We start from the raw sequence: 21,166 nt of genomic DNA, 5'->3' as shown, positions 1-21,166 counted from the left end.
TATTAAAATTGAATTTATTTTTCGTTTAGTCAAATCTTTTTTCAATTATCAGGATTATCACAAAAATTTGATTTTGTTTTTCTCTAATTTTCAGACTGAATTTTAACTTTTTTCCTGCTTTTGATATTAAAAAATTCAAGGGGAGTTCAATTATAAAAATGATAATTTTTAGAAGCAAAAATTGAATTTAAAACTTTAATGATTTATTTTATTTTAATTTTGATTATAACTTAATTATTTTTAGAGTTTTTAACAAAAGCTTTTTAAAAATTCAATTATTTTTAGAGTTGTTAACTAAAACTTTTTAAAAATTGAATTATTTTTAAAGTTTTTAAATTAAATTTTTTAAATTTTACTATTTTAAGAGTTTTTAATTAAAATCCATAAAAAGTTCAATTATCTTCCTTAATTTTCCAATATTTTTTTAAAGGGTTCCATTACTTTAAACATTTTGAATTAAAATTCTTAAAAAGTTCAATTATTCAAAAAAGTTTGAATATAACTAAAAACAATTTCATTATTTTTTGAATTCGGTATTAAATTTTTTTTAATTCAATTATTTTCCATAATTCTATCGTAATTATTTTATAAATTCAATTATTTTCAACATTTTGAACTAAAAGTCTTGAAATTTTAATTATTTTTATAATTTTAAACTAAAAGTCTTAAAAATTCAATTGTTTTTAAAATTTTTAAAATTTTGTTAATTTAATTATTTTTAGAAGTTTTAACTAAATTTCTTTTCAAATTCAAATATTATTTTAAAAATTTTTGTATAAAATTCTTAAGAATTCATTTATTTTAAGAATTTTTAAATAAAATTTATTTAAATTCAATTATTTTCCAAATATTTACTTGCAATTTTTTGATAATTCAAATATTTCCTTTAATAACGTTCTTATAAGTTTTTAAATTATTTAAATATTTGCAAAAAGTTTTATAGAAAAAAAACTGTAAATACTTTTTTACAATTTCTTCAAAAACCTAATTTTTACTTTTAAAGGAAATTATTTAAAACTTAAATTTTTTGTAAATAAATAATTAATTATTATTAATTTTTCCACAAGCAATAGAAATATTAGGTATCAAAAATTTCAGTTAATGAAACCTTATTTGAGATTTATTGTTATTTAAAATGTTTCTAAATAAAAAATTTGAAAAAATTTGCTGCTTTTTTTAAGAAGATAATTATTTTTATTGCGTTTTCTGAAGGTGAAAATTATTTTTTTCCGTTTTTTGAGGAAGAAAATTATTGACTATTATCATTATTACTATCAAATGATACGCGCGCGAAACGCGATATTCCTTTTCTTATTATTTTGTAAATTATAAAATTTTATATTTTCAAAAATAAACATCAATTTTTGAATGATTACAGATTTAAAATGTAAATTACTATTCAAAAATTTTAATAAAATTTATTGCAAGAATTTAATTATTCTCATGAATAATAAAACTCTTTAGAGCAATTCAATTATTTCCACTATAATTTGAATAAAATTTCTCGAAAGAATAAAATTATTTTTAAAGATTTTAATTGAATTCGATTATTTTCAAGAATTTTAATATAAATTCAATTATTTTCAACAAGTTTGATAAAATTCTTTTTAAAAAATCATTATTTTCAAAGTTTTTAATAAAATTCCTCGAAAGAATTCAATTATTTTCAAAAATTCAGATAAAATTCTTCGTAACAATTCAATTAATTTTATGAATTGTAAAATCCTCCTCAAGAATTCAATTTTTTTTATAAATAATAAAGTTCTTCGAAACAATTCAATTATTTTTGTAAATAATAAAATTCTTCTGAAAAATTCAATTATTTTCAAAATTTTCAGTAAAAATTATTTTTAAAAAATTCCTTCATTTCCAAGAAAATTGAAATAAATTCTTCAAAGCAATTCAATTATTTTAATGAATTTTAATAAAAAAATCTTGTCAAGAATTAAATTATTTTCAATACATTTTTAATTAAATTTTCTCAAAAGAATTCATTTATTGAAAAAAATGTTGATAAAATTCTTGAAATGAATTCAATTACTTTCAAATTTTGTTATAAATATTTTACAAAGAATTCAATGATTTTCAGTAAATTGACAATTTATTTAATTATTTCTGAAAATAATTGAATTCTTGAATTGGTTTTTATTAGAAGTTTTTTAAATAATTGAACTCCTATGAAAAATGCAATTATTTTTTAAAAAAATTGAATTTTCTAGGAGAAATTTTACAAGACTTTTAAAAATAATTGAAAATTTCGAAGAAATCTATTAAAATTGTATTTAATTGAAAATAAGTGAAATCCTGATAAGAATTTTATTATTTATAAAAAAATAATTGAATTTTTTACGAAGATTTTTATTATTTATAAATTGATTAAAGAATTTTATTACAATTATTGAAAATAATGGAATTCTTCATAAAATTCAATTATTTTCAAATTTTTTTTTATAAATACTTTACAAGAATTCAATGATTTTTAGTACATTAATTTAAAAATTTTAAACATTTAAAAAGAAAAATTATTTAAAAAGTTAGGAAACAAAAAATCAAATAAACTGTAAACAAATTACCGGAATACAACGATTATTAATATAGAAGATTTATTATTCTTTTTTATTATTAAATTATTTTACACAGCTTTCATGAGAAGAATATCATTTTCTTAGGGTTCGAGAAAATATAAAGTAACTGAAGATAGTTTAAAAATCTTTAATGCAAAAAATATTACAATGTAATAATACAATGATTATATTGTGCTTACACGATGTAGGCGAATAATGCACATTTATATGTGGAGGTATCTCTCTCTTTCTCTCTCTCCCTCTCGTACATGTGATTCACATAAGTGTATTTTTTATGTTTATTTGTTTCAATTTATTATTAATATTATTATTATTATTATTATTATTATTATTTACCATTATTCGTCCCTTTTATTTTGAGAAATTGAGAGTTGTGATACAGATGCAACGATATCCGCTTATTCTACTGTTATTTTTTTCTTCTTCTTTTGCACTAAATACAATCATATAGCGCTAAAAATAAAAATTTCACTTTTGATTAAAAAAAACGAAAAAATATATGTTTCCAAAAGTCAATGATCGTATTATAAATTATCTATAAATAATCTGCAAATGTGATTTTAATAAACGTGCATACTATATGGTTCAATTCTATGTCTTCAGGAAAATTTCTAACTTTTTTTTTCTTTTTTTTTATTTCAATTTACATTCTATCACATGAGAAACATTCTTCTCGGTTTTATAAATTTTTTTAATATCCCACGCATTGGAATTAATTTTATCTCAAATTTTACACATTTTCTGTCTGTTTCTTAATTTTTTGTATCGAAATTTTTTTTAGTATTTTTTGTATAGAAATTATTATTTTTATAATAATTAAATTTGTTTTTATAGAGAATTTTCATTTTTAACTATTTTTATTTCCAAATGTAAAAAATTTCTTAATATTTATTAATAATTAATATTTATTTAATATTTGAGATGAAATTAATTCAGAGAAAAAAAAACAAATCAAATTAATTAATAATAATAATTGCCAGAAATTTCCATCGGACGATTTATTATTGCGTTGGTTTATCACTGGGGAGGGGAAGGGGCGGAGGGATTTACACCCTAAATAAAAAAAAGAACAACCCTTATAATTCGAGTGATAAATAATAGTTTCTTGCGTCTCGAGATAGTCTTACAGTTTCTAGATCAGGTATATTTTAATATGTACAGTCATTTTATAAGTCGACTAGGTGCGGACAATCGATTATCCGATCAAAGTCTTTAATAATGTGGGAGGGGAAGGGACATTTCTTTAAAAAAAAATATATATACTCTCAAATTTTATTTTTCCTTTTCGGCAAAAATTTGAGAGTCAATTTTAAATTCCAATGAAATGTCCACCAATTGATACAATTATTGAAATTTGAAACTTAATATAGATACAATTGTATATATAGTATTTTCATTTGGGAAACTCCCATAAAAATAACTATCAAACAAGTCATCGTTAAAAAATAACTTATATATCTAGAGTAACAACAACAGTACCAGAAAGCAGACAGATTGTTTTTTGTCCTTAGGGTACGTCGCCTCTTACTTTTTTCTGAAATAATTTTTTTTTCATTTCAGAAAACCATTCACAAAACAAAAAAAAATTGCTAAAGCGAAGTTAATATTTACAGCGTACTTGAAAGAAATCGAATCATCGTCGCTAATTTGATTATTTTTCAACTATCAATTTTTTTTTACTAAAAAACAGCTTTCTGAATATTTTTGTACAGACATTCATCGAACAATAATGAACATATTTTATTTATAATCGCCATTAATGGAAATTTTTTACTTTCTTCTTCGTCATTTTTTTTTATATTACAATTATAAAAAATTTACAAATTTTTTCTTTCTTTCCTAATACATTTTATCAACATTATTCGCAATATTCCTCATTATACCAAATGATATATGTATTCTAATTATTTTTATTAAATCCTTTCTTTTCTAATAATTTCTCCATTATAAATGCTTTTTCAAAAATAAATTCTAATTTTTTTGTCAATAAATGAATTAACGTAATTCATTCAATGTATATTTACAATAAGAAAGCTGTTTTCTTTAATCACAAAGAATTTTTTTTACATCAAAGAAAATTTTTTCAAAAGAAAGAAAAAATTCTTTCTTTAAACAGAAAATTTATAATTAAATTAAAAAATTTTAATAATTAATTTTTTTGATAAATTTATAAATCTTTGTAATTAATAAACGAAGAGAAAATTATAAAATAATTATAAAATTCTTTTCGTTCAAAAAGGAGAAATAATTAAATTTTTTCTAAACGAAAGAAATATGAATCCCCAAACGAAACGTTGATTCGATAAATTTCTAGTTTCATGTTTAATATAATAATTATATGTAATAATTTTATATATTGATATAGCGATGAAACTACTTGTCAAAGATTAAAACATTCGTGATAATGGTATTTGTCTGCTGTCCGATATGTCAGGGCCCTAAAATGTAAAATGTCGTGTACAATTCGATATTTATTTCTTATTTTCAATCATTATTTAAAGATTATTTAGGTACACTCGATTTTCCATATGACTTATTCTTATTTATTAATGAATATAATAAAGATGGAGAAGCGCGTATCGCATGGCGTTTAATAATTTGTATTTTTGTCCTCTTTTCTTTTTTTCTTTTATTTGGCACTGTCTCGAAACCCAGCGTCACAAAATAATTTCATTTACATAAAAATTAATTAATTAACTCAGGCGCTTAATTTTCCCAGGAATTAACAATTTTTCACTCTGTTTCTATTAATCTTCATACAAAACCTCTTGTTTATTATTCATTTTTCTCTTTATGATTCGAACAAAAGTAAACAAATTCGAATGTATAGTTTTTAATTTTTCTCAAGAGAAAAAATGAACAAATTCGAATAGTTTTCAATTTTTCTCTTTAACAATTCGTGAAAAAATGAACAAATTCGAATAGTTTTCAATTTTTCTCTTTAATAATTCGTGAAAAAATGAACAAATTCGAATAGTTTTCAATTTTTCTCTCAAACGGTTCGAACATTAACGCAGACAAATTGTAATAATAGTTCTTTAGTTCGAGAAAAAATAAACAAATTCGAATTTTTCTTTCAAACAATTCGAACAAAAAACAGACAAATTCAAACAGTTTTTAATTTTTTTCCTAACAGTTTTTGACCAAAAATAGACAAATTCGAATAGTTTTCAATTTTTCGCTTGAACAATTCGAGAAAAAATAAACAAATTCGAATTATTTCAATCAAAATTGCAAAGCATTTAATGCAGCAAAAATTTCAAAAACATGTCTAATTAAATTAATAACAATAATTATTAACTTTTTGACATATTAATATTAAAATTTCCCAAAGAAAAGTTTACAAAACGTTTCAAAATAAAATTATTTTTCTTTCTTTTTTTCATTGAAAAAAAACATCGGGAATTATTTTTAGAATTTTTAAATGAAATTTTTGAAAATGTAATTATTTTTTTAGAATTTAGAACTAAAATTCTTTGGAAATTCAATTATTTTTCTAAATTTTAATATTTAATTTTTTTAATTTTAATTTATTTAAATTTACCTATTTTTTAATTTAATTTACATATAATTTTTTTAAAAGTAGGTATTCAAATTATTTGAAAAATTAAAAGTTTTCAACTAAAATTGTTAGAAAACTAAAATTTACAAAAATTGTAATACAATGAAAAAAAACTCAATTAGTTTTCAAATTTTTATACAAAAAATTTAATATAATTACAAAAAAATTCTATTAGTTTTCAATTTTTTGTCTATAATCTTTGGATATTCAATTATTTTCCATAATTTTATCGTCATTATTTTAACAGTTCAATTACTTTCTAATTTTTTTCAGCTAAAATTCTTAAAAATTCAATTATTTCCAGAATTTTTAAATAACATTTTTCTAAATTCAATTATTTTCTAAATTTTTACCTCAAATTCTTTGAAAATTCAATTATTTTTCTTAATTTGCATATAATTTTTTTTAATATTTTCAATTATTTTGCAAATTTTTGATTAAAATTCTTTAAAAAATTCAATTCTTTACAAAAATTTTAATAAAACTGAAAAAATTTATTGTTTTTAAATTCCGTATTAAATTTTTAGAATTTAATTATTTTCCATAATTTAATCGTCATTATTTTAATAGTTCAATTATTTTCCAATTTTTTTCGTCCAAAAATTCTTGAAAATTCAATTATTTTCAGAATTTTTAAATAACACTTTTTTAAATTCAATTATTTTCCAAATTTTTACCTCAAATTCTTTGAAAATTCAATTAATTACAAAAATTTTTACATATGTAATTCAAAAAAAATTAATTTTTTAATTTTTGAGATTTTTTTTAGCAAAAATAAGCAAATTCGAATATTAGTTTTCAATTTTTTCTCTCAAACGGTTCGACCAAAAATAGAAAAATTCGAATAGTTCTTAATTTTTCTCTTAACAGTTCGACCAAAATTAGACAAATTCTAATAATTTTTTAAAATTTTTTTCTTAATCAATTCGAGCAAAAAGAAACAAATTCAAATAGTTTTTAATTTGTTCGATCAAGATTTCCAAACATTTAAAATAGAATTTTTTTTTAAAATATAGGTTTCTAATTAAATTAACAATAACTATTAAGTTTTATACTTAATATTAAATTTTCTCATGAAATATTACAAAACGTTTAAAATTATTTTTCTTTCTTTTTTTTTTATTGAAAAAAAAACATCGGGAAGACAACTTATAGAAAATCGCTGAAACTGGGTGTCATTAACATTCGCAATAACTGTTTTTGTCTTTCGATTAAACAAGGCATCGTATTTTTCGAAAAAAAAATTTAATTTAATAAAATAAAATTTTAACGTCTTTAAATAAACTTAAATTGAAAAAATTTCAATCTCAATTTTGTTTAAAATTGTAAAATAAAAAATTGTCTTTGGTTTTCTTATAAACTTTTTGACATAGGTAAGTATAGCAAAAAGAAAAAAAAATGTTTTAAAATTGAATGAATGTGAAAAAAGTTATTTTTCTCGTCGTACAAAAAGAGATGTTGATGCCATATTTTTTTTATTTATAAAAATAAAAAAAGTAAAAATTGCGCCGCTTTAACAGTCCTAGAGATTACGTAAACTATTCACATGTAAAAATTTGTTAGGCAGTCGCGTTACAATATTCATGGCTTGGAGAGACACAGGTGCTCTGTTAAATCGAGTTTTTTTTTTCTTTTTTTTTTTTTTTTGCTTTATTTTATTTCCATAAAATGAAAATTTTATTAATTACGAATCTAGGGCCTCGTAATGATTAACTTGAAACGTATGTACGTATTATTAATATTATTAATTTAGGTAAATAGATTTTTATCTTTCATTTGTCTCTGGTTGTGCAGTGTTTACGAAAAATTCTGCGAAATCTAGATGATTTGCCGCGGAATCTCAAGAGAATTATTTAGCAAGCAAGAGAATTATCGTAAAAGAAAAAAAGAAATATTGTATAGTTTTTTTTCCCTCCTTTTTCTCCTCTTGCTTGGAATTATTCATCTGGTAAATTCCTCGTGGCATTACAATCGACTAAACGCGATTGCATCTACCAGGTACATTGTAACAGGGTTCTTCGATTTCATTACACAGCAAATTTTCCAAAAAAAACGATAAACAAAAAAAATGAAGGAGAAAATTTTCTCCTTATCCTAAAACATAACTGCATAGTCTTTTTTTTCTTTGGACAGAATTTTTTTTATCTTTTTTTTCTAGAAAAAAAATTCCTTCTCCAAAGGATACGTGTTTAACAATCAATGGGGAATGTCACTTATTTTTCTTTACACATTTTCGTCTGATTATAGTTAAATTATTAATTTCAATCACTTAAGATCATGTTATTCAATTATAAATCAGTTGAAAATTAAAAAAAAAACTTGAAAATCGATTGCTTTGGGAAATTTTAGATTTGAAATATAAATATGTACAAAATCGTTTAAATTTCTTATAAAAACTTATTTTAGTATTCAGATAAATGTTACAAAATTGAAGTAATTAAAGAAAACCTTAGAAAGTTTATGAATTTACAATTGGCAAGAGCTAAGAGACTAAAAACTGTTAAATTCTTAAAATATTCAAACTTAAAGACAACTTAGAATAAAACTTATAATCTGTTCGCGAGTATTAAAAAAAAATTCGTTTACAAGTCAAAAAAAAAAGAAAAAAAAATCAATCGATAATGTGTGATCAAAATAAGGTGAAAATTAATCATTAAGATTAGATTTCAAGACTTTTTCCTCTTTAAAAAAATTCAATTTTTTTTTAGCAAAACCAATTATCACATGAAAGATGTAAAATTTGTTAATCGACAAATATCAACTTTCCCCATCAATTTTTGTTTTCTTTTTTTTATGAAAATTATAATACACAAAACGCGTGGTTGTGCAATTCAACTAAACTACAATATACAGGGATTAACTACATACTGGATTCCTTTGTGGTGATAGAATCGTTGTTATCAACTCTGATTAACGTTGATGAGTTTAAGACAAGTAACCTGCTTAGCGTTGCCACTCTTTCCATCACACATGAGGCAGAAAGACGCGCCTCGGCATCGTGATCCCAGCATTCCTCCATTGTGTCACAAATTGATAATAGACCCTTTAAAAAAATATTTTTATTATCAGTTTGCAATTTTCGTACCTATTGGAAAAATTATTTCTTTTATAATAATAACAACTTCAGAACTCGAACCAATGAAAGTAATTAAAAATATGGACTTTACGGACCAAAAATGAAAAATTACGGACCAATTACTGACAAAAATATAACACAGCGAGTCCAATAAAAGAATATTTTACTTATATCTATAAATTAAAATTTTTCATAAGTATAAAACATAAAGAGGTTCAGTGATAAAATCATTTATTAAAAATGCTTTAAAAATAATTGAATTTTTTTGACAATAATGGAATTTCTTTAATAATTTTAATTGGAATATTTTAAAGTACTTGAATTTCATGAAGAATTTCTTTCAAGTTTTTAAAATAATCGTAATTTTTGATAACTGAAATTAAACATTTAATTATTGAATTTTATTAAAATTTCAAAACAATTATTAAATTCCTCTTAGAATTTTATTACAGTTTTTTTTAAATAATTTAATTGATTCAAAGAATTTGACTAAAATATTGAAAATAATAAAATTCTTTTAAAGAATAGATACTAAAATTTTTTCAAACAATTTTATAAACATTTTTAAAAAAATTTTTATTATTTATTAAAATTCTTTAAAATAATTAAATTCCTGTGGAAAATTTTATAAATTATAAAAATATTTGAAATTTTGCTAAAATTTAAATAAAATTTTAGGAAATAATTGAATTTTTCGAGGAATTTAATTAAAATTGTATTGGAAATATTTCAATTCTCATAAAGGATTTAATCAACATTTTTTAAAATACTTAATTGAATTTCTGCGAAAAATTTTAACAAATTTTTAAAAATAATTGAATTTTTTTGAGACATTTTATTGAAATTGTATTGATAATAATTAAATTTCTGTGAAAATTTTGATAAATTATGGAAATAATAGAAATTTTGCTATGAATTTAATTAAAATTGTATTGAAAATATTTCAATTGAATTGAATTATTTTGAGAAATTTTATTCAATACTTATTTTTCAATCTAAAATTAAATAATTAATGAAATGATTAATTTTAGTAAATTATTTAATAATTGATTTTTTAAAATTTTGAATCCGAAATTATTCCAAAATTGAAATTAATATTTGAAAATAACAAATTGTTTTAATTTCCACAATAATAATAAGTGAAATAACACGTTTCACACGCTGGCGCGCATAACATTTACTTGTATTAATAATAAAATAATAATCTTACTCTTTTATCTCTTAATTTATTTCAAGAATTTTCAATTTAATCTATCGAAATAATATCGTTTATTGCAATTACTTCTTACCTGATGTTTTCGCCACGTTTCTAAAATAAAAGGCCTTTCCTTTTTATGCACAACGCTTTCCTGCATATCTTCAAGAGTGGGATGAAGTCCGACTTCCTCTTCAAATGGTAACCTGTATTCTCCAATTGGTCCCTAAATAAAGTTTTAAATTAGGTCCAATTTATCGTCTAGTGAGAATTTTATTTAGTTTCTAAATAAATCTAGAAACTAAAAATTAGTAATTAATTAGATTATCATTCCATTGGCATAAAATAATAATCTAATTGAAGGTGCCAATCAAAGATATTTTTTTAGCTAAAAATTATTGTCCTGTAAAATTAATAAATTAAAAAGTTTTCAATTACAATTTTTGGACGAATATTTTCATAAACTTTGTATAGAAGTAAAATACTTATAAAAAATTGAAATTAAAAATGCTATTTTTATTTAGAAATTGAGAATTTTGAGTATTAAAACAATTAAAAGTGTTAAAGATAACTGGTTTTTTAATCGAAACCCTCAATTAAGTAATTAATCGAGTATTTAGAGAATTTGAGAAAAAATTAATTAACATACATCTTGTACTGTACAACGAGAGGCTAATTCCCAAAGAACCAAGCCACACGCATACATATCTATCCGGAGAAATGAATCTCTAGTAAAATTAATTGCTCCTTCCAAAACTTCAGGAGCCATGTATCTTCGAGTGCCAACCTAAAATTGGAAAATGACAATATTGTAATAGAAAAGAACAATGAAATAAAGAGAAAACACTAATTTTTGTTTTACCATAATGATAATAATAACAGGGCTCGAACCAGTGAAAGTATTTAAAAATACGGACTTTACGGACTAAAAAGGAAAAATTACAGATCAATTACTGACAAAAATATAACCAGTCCGAGTCAAATAAGGGAAAATTTTACTTCATACTAGAAATTAAATTTTTTCATAACTATAAAACATGAAGATATCGATAACTCCGACACAAAGACACGAATCGATGATCGATTTCTTCATGTTTTATAATAATTAAAGATGACCAAGTAATAAAATCATTATTTTATATTATAAGAATATTGTACTTCTTCCAAATTATTTTTATCATTTCATTCAATTATTATTTACAAAAAATTTTAACTAAAATGCTACTTTAGATCAATTATTTTTAATAATTTTCGAAAAATTTCTTTGGCAATATTTTCAAATCCATTTCTTTACAATATTCAATTTCTCGAACTTTGAATTATTCCTAAACTGTTCAATTAAATGCATATTAAAAAATAGAAATTTCAAAAAATTCACGCTATATTGCTTTTAATATTCAATTATTATATAAAATTTTAACTGAAATTAATTTTTATATTAATTTTTATTAGAAAATTCCACGAGAATTCCATTATTTAAATACAAAAGTAAATAATTTATTGAATAATTGAATGTTTCTGAAAATTGAATTCTCATAAAGAATTTTATCAACAAATTTTTAAATAATTCAATTCTTTTGTCGAATTTTATTCAAACTTGTATGAAAATAATTACTTTTTTCAAGGAATTCAACTAAAATTGTATGAAAAATTATGTAAATTCTGCGATGAGTTTTATTATTAGTAAAAATAATTGAATCCTTAAGAAGAATTTTATTACTCTTGAAAATAATTGAATTTCTGCAATAATTTCTAACTTCTCCAAAATTAAATTTTTTTCTACTGTTTTTAACTAAAATTCTTTTATAAATCCATTATTTTTAATATTTTTTAAAAAAGTTCTTTGAGAATTTTCAAATTCATCTGTTCACAATTCAATTTTACAAAATTTTAATTATACAAAAATTCTTCAATTAAATATATCTGTACCTACTAGAAAATTAAAATTTCAAAAAAAATCTGCAATTAAACTTTTCCAAAAAAATTAATTCCACAGAATTGGGGATTTAAAATTGCAATGCGACACATAGTGACCATAAAGTGAACTAAAAAAAATGGCTGCTGTGGGTGTACAAGGTTGAAAAAAATGTTAATATTTAAAGTATTCTAATGTTTAAGAAATATTTGTTAAGATTGTTGTTCATTATTTATCTTTTTATTGAAAAACTACTTAAAATTAAAACCGAAAAGTCACAATTTAAGTTTATATTTTTTTAAATTTGTACACCCATTTCGTCCATTTTTGGTGTAAAACACTAGCGACACCGAGCCCGCGGTGGTAATTTTCATTGCCAATTGTTAGTTAAAAATATGAAAAATTCAGATTTTCAAAGATTTTAATTTGAAACCTTTTCAAAATACAATTATTTCTAAAAATTCACGCTATATTGATTTTAATATTCAATTATAATCTAAAATTTTAACTGAAATTCATTTTTAAAACAGTTTTTATTAGAAAATCCTACGAAAATTCAATTCAAAAATAAATAATTTATTATTTTAATGTTTCTTAAAATTAAATTCTCATAAAAAATTTTATCAACAAATTTTTAAATAATTAAATTCTTTAGACGAATTTTAATAAAATTTTTAAGAATAATTACATTTTTCGAGGAATTCCTGTAAAAATTTTTATTATTTATGAAAATGAACGTTTGAGTAGAATTTTATACAAATTTTTTTTAATAATGGAATTCTTTTGAAAAATTTTATTAAAATAGTAGATATTAAAAATTTGAGAAGAATTAAGAATTTGAGAAAATTTTTGAAAATAATTGAAATTTTGCCAAGAATTTGATTAAAATTTTGGAAAATTTAAATTTCAGAGAAGAATTTTATTATTTCTAAAGATAATTGAAATTTTGAATAGAATTTTTTAAAATTTTTGAACTCGATTGAATTTTTGAGAATTTTATTACTTTTGAAAATAATTGAATTTATGCAATCATTTGTAATTTCTCTAAAATTTTTCAAATTATATCGAACAATTTACGTACGAACTTTTAGTCCTTTTTCAATCAAATTACGGACTTTAAGGACCATTTTTTAAAAAAAGTGACTTTTACGGACCTAGTTCGAGCCCTGTAATAATAATACTAATAATAATAATTTTTTACCTGTCCATGTGTATCTCCACACGGTTTACCAGGATGAAATATTAACGCTAATCCGAAATCCGCTATGCATGCGCTCATATCAGCCTTGAGAAGAACGTTTTTAGATTTAAAATCTCTGTGAGCAACTGCGGGCTTATATCCGTCCGCTTTATTAGCCGGAATCTCCTCGTGAAGATGCATCAAGCCACTGTATTTTTTTTTTTAAAATAAACAATTTTTATTAAATTTGAAAAAGAAAATGTAGTTATGCCCGTTTTGATAATAAATAAAGATAATAATTTACCGAGCCATAGATTCAGCGATTCTACACATTTCATGCCATGTGACGACATTCGCCTTTAGATAATCGCAGAGAGAGCCCTTATCGTGATAAGAAGTGATGAGCCAGAACTCTGTTTGCAAATTATCGCCTCGTTTTTCAACACCAATAAAATGAAGAATATCCTCGTGATCCATGTGAGCGAGTTTGAAAATTTCTTGTTCAGTTTGCCAGGACTGTTTGTCTTGCACTGGAAATACTTTCACAGCAACAACGTCAGTTTTGAGCTGAGCCTTCCAAACGGCTCCGAATCGACCTCGCGCCTTAATTTCAAGAAGTTGAATCGGTCGCAAACCCATACTTGGCGATTGCTGTGGCAAAGGCAATGGCTCTAGTGTTGGGACCTGAAAATTGAACAATTCGATTTGTTATACGTGATCTCAAAGGATTTTTAATACAATAAATAATAATGTAAGGAGGTTTTCTGTCTTCTAAGTCCGTTAATTGAATATCTGCAAAGAATTTTATTACTTTTGAAAATAATTGAATTTCTGCAATCATTTATATTTAAAAAAAATTTTTTTTAGTGATTTAAACTAAAATTGTTGTATAAATCCATTATTTTTAATAATTAATGAAATATAATATAAAAAATGTAACTAATTTTAGAAGAATTTGAATTATTAAAATTTTTCAAAAATCTAAGTTTTTTAAAATTTGCAATTAAATTAATTTAAAATTGAAATTTTCTAAAATTTCAAATTAGAACCTTTTGAAGTTGATCTATTTATGAAAAATGTAAACGCAACTCTTTGAGAATTCAATTAATTTTGAAGTATTTAAGTAAAATTATTCATTAAATAATTTATAAGGAATAATTTTATGATAGTTCTTCAAAAATTAAGTTATTTAAAAATAAATTGTTGGTAGATATAGAAAACTTGAAGGTTTTATATTAGAATTCGTGGTAATTTCATAGTTTATGAGGCAAACAAAAAAACACGAAAATTCAGAATTTTCTCATGAATTCTAAAAATGTAATTTTTTTCCATTACTTTTAATAAAAATTCCTAATTTTTCCCTCATTTTTTCTAACCAATTCTACTTTCCCTGACTTTTCCCTGATTTCCAGACAAAATTTTGACTTTCTCCCTGACCTGAAAGAATATTTTGATTCTCAAATTTAAACCTTTTGAAATTCAATAACTTTTATAATAATTTAAATTTTTCAAAAAAAAAATTAAATTATTTACAAAAATTTTAATAAAATCCTTCGCAAGAATTCAATTATTTTTTAAAAATAATACAATTTATCACATCAATTCAATTATTTAGAAAAATGAAATAAAATTCGTTGTAAGAATTCAATTATTATCATAAATAATACAATTTTTCCTAGGATTTAAATTATTTTTAATACAATTTTAAATTAATTCCTCGAAAAATGTAATTATTTTCAAACCTTTTTTTGCAAGAATTCAATTACATTTCACAAATAATGAAATTCTTCGCTGAAATTCAAATATTTTTAAAATCTACTATTTTAATAAAATTTCTCAAGAGAATTCAATTGTTTTCCTAAATAATAAAATTCGTAACAAAAATTTAATTATTTTCATAAATAATTAAATTCTTCACAGGATTTCAATTATTTAAAAGAAATGTTATGAAATTCTTTGCAAGAATTCAATTGTTTTCCTAAATACTATATTTCTTCACAGGATTTCAATTATTTTCAATAAAATTTTAAGTAAATTCTTCGAAAAATGTAATTAATTAAAAAAATTTTATTAAAATTCTTTGAAAAAAATAAATAAACAATTATCAATTATTTAAAATTTTTTATCTAAAATTTTATCTGAAATTTATTTTTAAAACAGTTTTTATTAGAAAATTCTATGAGATTTCAATTATTAAAATGCAAAAATGAAAAAATTATTGAATAAATGAATTTTTTTTCAAAATTGAATTCTCATAAAGAATTTTATCAACAAATTTTTAAATTATCGAATTTTAATAAAATTTTCAAGAAGAATTACATTTTTCGAGGAATTCGGTTAAAATTGTATTAAAAATAATTATAATTCTATGAGTTTTATTATTCATGAAAATAATTGAATCTTCGTAAAAAATTTTATTATTTATGGAAATAATGTAATTATTGCAAAAAAATTTATAAAAAATTTGTAAATAGTTGAATTTTCGTGAAATGTTTATTATTTATAAAATTTTATTGGAGAAATTGAAATTTTGACTAGAATTTTTTTAAATTTTTGAACAAAACTGAATTTTTGCAAACATTTGTAACTTCTCTAAAATACAATTTTTTTAGTGTTTTTAACTAAAATTCTTCTATAAATCCATGATTTTTAATAATTAATTAAATATAATATTGAAAAATAAAATAAAACTAATTATGAATCCTGCAAAATTAATTTTTTTCAGTACTTTAATAAAAATCCCTGAATTCCCTGATTTCCCTGACCTGTGGCAACCCTGATTACATTAAATAAATAATATATTAAATTTATATTCTCTATTGAGTAATTTTTAAAACATATTTACTTCATTGAAATATCCGAGTTTTCTTCGTCGATAGTACCAGTACATTATGGGCAGTCCAGCTACCACGAAGAGCGAAGGAATTGACACAGCTATCATTAATATTATTACTTGCTCATCGAACGTCGACACTGGTTCATATTCTAAACACAAGGAAAAAGTAATATATAAATTTTTCTCAACAATTAACTAATTCAATAATAAATATTATTAGTCATAACAAATATATTTTTAAAATAATGATAAAAGAAAATGAATTTTCACTACCTTGAACTGGGGGAGGAGGCTCTGTAGGCTGTGGATCCCAAGTGAAATTTTGGTTGCACATGTTACCATCGCAGCAACAGAAAAGCATTTTCTTCTTTACGTCTGAACTTTTCTCCACGCATTGTGGTTTGTCATAACAGTCCTTATTATCTAAAAAACATCCCTAAAAAAAGACACAAATTTTTAATCACTTCTTTCTCATTATTTCTACTCAGAATTCAAAATTCTATTTTCAATGTTAAATAAATATTTTCTTCTTAAATTCATAATCAATTTTATGAATCAACTTAATAAAAAAAATGTAATATTGACTAATATTTTAAAAAGTTCTGGTAAAATATGTAGGTGACAAAAATTTTAATCGACATAGAAGGTAATAAATTTGATTAATTTATAGAGATAAATGAAATAAATTCAACTGAAAAGAGAGGTAATTGAATAAATATTGGTGAACGGTAAAAATATTCAATAATAAAATTAATTGACCGATAAAAAGTAAATTTACCTAATTTTGTCAATTATTTTCATAATAATATTTGTGGTATGTATTTATTTATAGAATTGTCGTTTAATGATTTTAATTGAAACAAATCATGTGTATAATGTGTGAAATTAATAGCGAGCAAACCTTTAGAACAGCAGTCGACTTTTTTGTCTCTCTATCATATTTCCAGACAACGTAACAATGATTTCGTTTATCTGGTTCGCTTGGGCTGCACTCTTCTCTCTCGATGCATCCTGGCTGTGATTCAGGGCAAGCTGTGCCATTATAAAATTCACAATATGAAGTACCCTTGATGTCATGTCCTATAGTCATACCTACAGTGGTGAACAGAAAAATAATAGTTTATAACAAACACTTTTTTAAAAAAGGCGAAAAAAAACCTTTCTTATTGCTTTTAGTAAATTTATCAATTAAAAGCACTTTAGGATTAATTTTTTTAATTTATCAAACTTGGGTCTACTATTTTCGTTCAACAAAATTCCCGGCTTTATCCTAACTTTTCCCGGCTTTTTCTTTTCATCAAATTTAAATTTATTTGATTTCGAACATAAATAAATCTACAAATGGCTTCAAAAATTTGTTATTAAAGTTTTTATGAATAATTAAATTCTTTTGACGAGTTTCTTTAATTTTTTTGAAAATAAAGTTTTTTTTAATAATTTTAATTAAAAATTTGAAAATTAATTAAATTAAACAAAGAATTTTTTCAATTTTTTAAAATAATCTTGTCTGTTCATAATTATAATTGAAAATTCGATTAATTCAATTTTATTAAAATGCATTAATACTAATTGAATTTCTGCAAAGAATTTTACTATTTATAAAAGTAATTGAATCCTTCCAAAGAATGTTATTATTTACATGAAAACTACTTATTAACAGACACGATTATTTTAAAAAGTTGAAAAAATTCTTTGTATAATTCAATTACTTTCAAAATTTTCAATTATAACTATTAAAGAAACTCCATTATTTTAAAGTTTAAAGATATTCTTCGAAAGAATTTAATTAGGATTTTTATAAATTTTAATTAAATTTTTCGCGAGAATTCGATTATTTTCATAAATAATAAAATTCTGCGAAGGAATTCAATTATTCTCAAATTTTTTGACAAAATTCTTTGCAAGAATTCAATGAGATTTTTAATACATATTTTTAAATAAGGTTATTAATAAATTATCATAACTTCTATTTCATAATTAAAGATCATATTATGATTTAAAATGGTTGATACATCCCTGAACGTTCACTCACTAATAGCATTTTAACGAACCTCTCTACGGCGGAATCGTCTAATTGCTTTCCTCCGTAGCGAGGTTTGCCTGTATTTAAACATTCAGAAATTTTAAATTATAAAAGTTTAAGGAGTTCAATAATTATAATTATAGAATAATAAATAATAATATAACTTTTAGAAGCAAAAAACATGTAAAACTTTAAGAATTTTTAAAGAAAATTTTCAAAGAATTTATTTCAAAAAGTTTTTTAAATTTAATTAATTCCTAAAATTTCTGTTATAACGCTTTAAATATTCAATTATTTTCTAAAATTCAAGTATATCTTTGAAAAATTTTAATTACTATTTTAAAAAAATTAATTTTTTCAGAATTTTTCCAAATTAAATCTTTCAAATTTTATCATTTTTGTGAAATAAATATTCAATTACTTATTATTCTTTATTTGCTTAAAATTTCCAAATACTTTCAATGTAAAACTATTGGAAAAGTTTTTTATGAAAATTTGAACTACAAGTCTTCCAAAATTCAATTATTTTTTTTTGGATTTTTGAATAATATGTATTACAGAAAACTTTTTATGTTTAAGGAAGCTAACAAATTAATAATTTTTTAAATTTTAATATTATGATACTTTTACAGCAATTATAATTTCAAAGATTGAAATTTAATTATTTCTAAAGAATTAACGTTTCTAATTATTTTCTAAAGTTTTAAGTAAAATTTTTGTTTAAATCTATTATTTTCAGAATTTAATTATTTAAATACAAAAATAAATAATCCATAGAATAATTAATATTATTTTTAAAAATTGCAACTGTACCTCTTTATTGAGTTTTTGAAATTCGGGATAAATTTTCTTACTCCACTTATTTTTTTATTTACAAATTAACTGTCAAATTTCCGATTTTCATTTTAAATTTATGTTTGATTTTAAATTCCGATTTTTTAGGGAAAAAATTCAAAATTCGAAAAAGTTCAATTATTTTTATAAATAGTAAAACTCTTCGCAAGAATTCAATTAATTTTATAAATAGTAAAATTCTTTGCAGGAAATTCAATTATTTTCAAAACAATTTTAATTGAATTCCTCGGATGAATTCAAATATTTAAAAATATTTCCATAAATTTCAATTATTTTCTAAAATTTTAATAATTTCTTCGAAACAATTCAACTATTTTTATAAATACTAAAATTCTTTGCAGGAATTAAATTATTTTTAACCTAATTTAAATAAAATTACACGAAAATTACACGATTTTATATTTATAAAAAAATTAAGAAATAAAAAAGTATTTTAATATATTTTAATAATTGCGCATTTTAAGAAATTTATTTATACTTTAAATGTTTTTAGTGATGTAAAAGAATTCGATGAAAAAGTTAATGTATTCATATGATTAACAAGAAGATAACTGTTAACTTTGACAGGTTATGAAGTATTGGAATCTAAAATAAATATTTTGGTCCCTATTTCCAAAAAAGGAGGAATATAAAATTGGCCTTAATTCGCGTCAACAATGCGAGAGAAATGCGATAAGTATCTAAATCAGAAATCAGTGAAAATAAAATCATGAGAATATATAAGAACGATTGTTATTTCTAAATAACAATTTGATTTCCCAATCAGAATAATGCACTTGAATGTATTTAAAAAAACAGATAATGCCAAAGATAGACACTTTATCTCTAATATTAAGCATATTACAAAATACAATTGTTATTTGAAAATTTTCGACATCTTTTTTTCTCTCTTTTCATCATAAATGCCATAAAGTTCAAAATATAAGGTTTTTTTTAAAGAATTTTATTAAATGAAATAAATTTAATTATTAAAATTTTCATAACTTCGAAATTTGTAAAACAAAAAGTAGTAAGAGTGGTGCAAGTTACAAATCTATAAATAAACATATCGAGAATCGTATTTTAAAAATCTATATCAATTAACAGTGGTATAAATAGATTTGTCGTCTAAATCAGAATGAAGTCTTCTTTTTGGAAGGTCTACCGAAAAAAAACCAACAACTCCGTTTTTTTATTTTCGAATAAATTTCACCCAAGGAGAGAGGAATTTAAAAAAAAAATACAGATTCGTTATTAATAGCAAACGCTGAAAATGCTAATTGTTTCTTTATCGAAAAATTAATAATGTAAAAATATATCTAAGTATGATGGGGGAAAAAAGAGGTATTTTGAAAGTATATAGGGAGATGAGAAAAGCTTAAATTTAGAAACAAAGTCACATAGTGGCGAATAAATAAAGTGTTGTGCAGAAAAACGGATAAGAAGCAGACACTGGATCCAATTACCTAATAATCCTAGGAAGAGATATGGCAGTATCGTCACATACGCGGACATCGTGAACGGATCATAGAATCATACCAGTAATTTTGAGTCTATTAGCTATTAAGCAAATTGTAGTTTCATCCACCGACACATCTCCTCCCTCCTTTTCCTCTCTCTGTACGTTTATAACACACTAATGCCCGTTGAACTCCGAAAAAAAATTTTATTCACATCATCTTCATCATTTTTTTTTTCACATAACTAAAATAAACACATCGATGAAAAAATCATTCAATGAGAATAATTTTTCAACTCTTAATCACAATCTCCACATTTTCCCGTTGTATTTTCAGCGAAATTAGAAGAAATTGAACATTCTTGTGTGATCATTATAAAAATACACGCCAGACACGCACGAATCACAACAATAATATAGATAAACCTTTCGCACACAATAATTTTCACCATGAAAATATTTTTGCAACAAAGTTCTACGACAATGAAGTTGTCAGCTTTG

General features: G+C 21.9%; 1 protein-coding gene across 1 annotated transcript; it reads right to left on the bottom strand.

The window, feature by feature from the left end:
• Window positions 1-7,245: 7,245 nt before the first annotated feature.
• LOC122509265 (activin receptor type-2A) lies at window positions 7,246-21,083 on the bottom strand. Its single transcript, XM_043623201.1, has 9 exons — window positions 20,673-21,083; window positions 17,251-17,441; window positions 16,623-16,785; window positions 16,359-16,498; window positions 13,818-14,197; window positions 13,535-13,721; window positions 11,068-11,205; window positions 10,513-10,644; window positions 7,246-9,190 (listed from the first exon to the last, which is right to left on the bottom strand). Exons 1-9 carry the CDS (start codon window positions 20,719-20,721, stop codon window positions 9,008-9,010), a joined length of 1,563 nt encoding a protein of 520 aa, XP_043479136.1. The 5' UTR covers window positions 20,722-21,083; the 3' UTR covers window positions 7,246-9,007.
• Between the last annotated feature and the right edge of the window lie 83 nt (window positions 21,084-21,166).

This window comes from Leptopilina heterotoma, unplaced genomic scaffold (genome assembly GCF_015476425.1).
Source record: "Leptopilina heterotoma isolate Lh14 unplaced genomic scaffold, ASM1547642v1 Lhet_6, whole genome shotgun sequence".
Classification (NCBI taxonomy): domain Eukaryota; kingdom Metazoa; phylum Arthropoda; class Insecta; order Hymenoptera; family Figitidae; genus Leptopilina; species Leptopilina heterotoma.
This window is presented reverse-complemented; position numbering and strand designations above follow the sequence as displayed.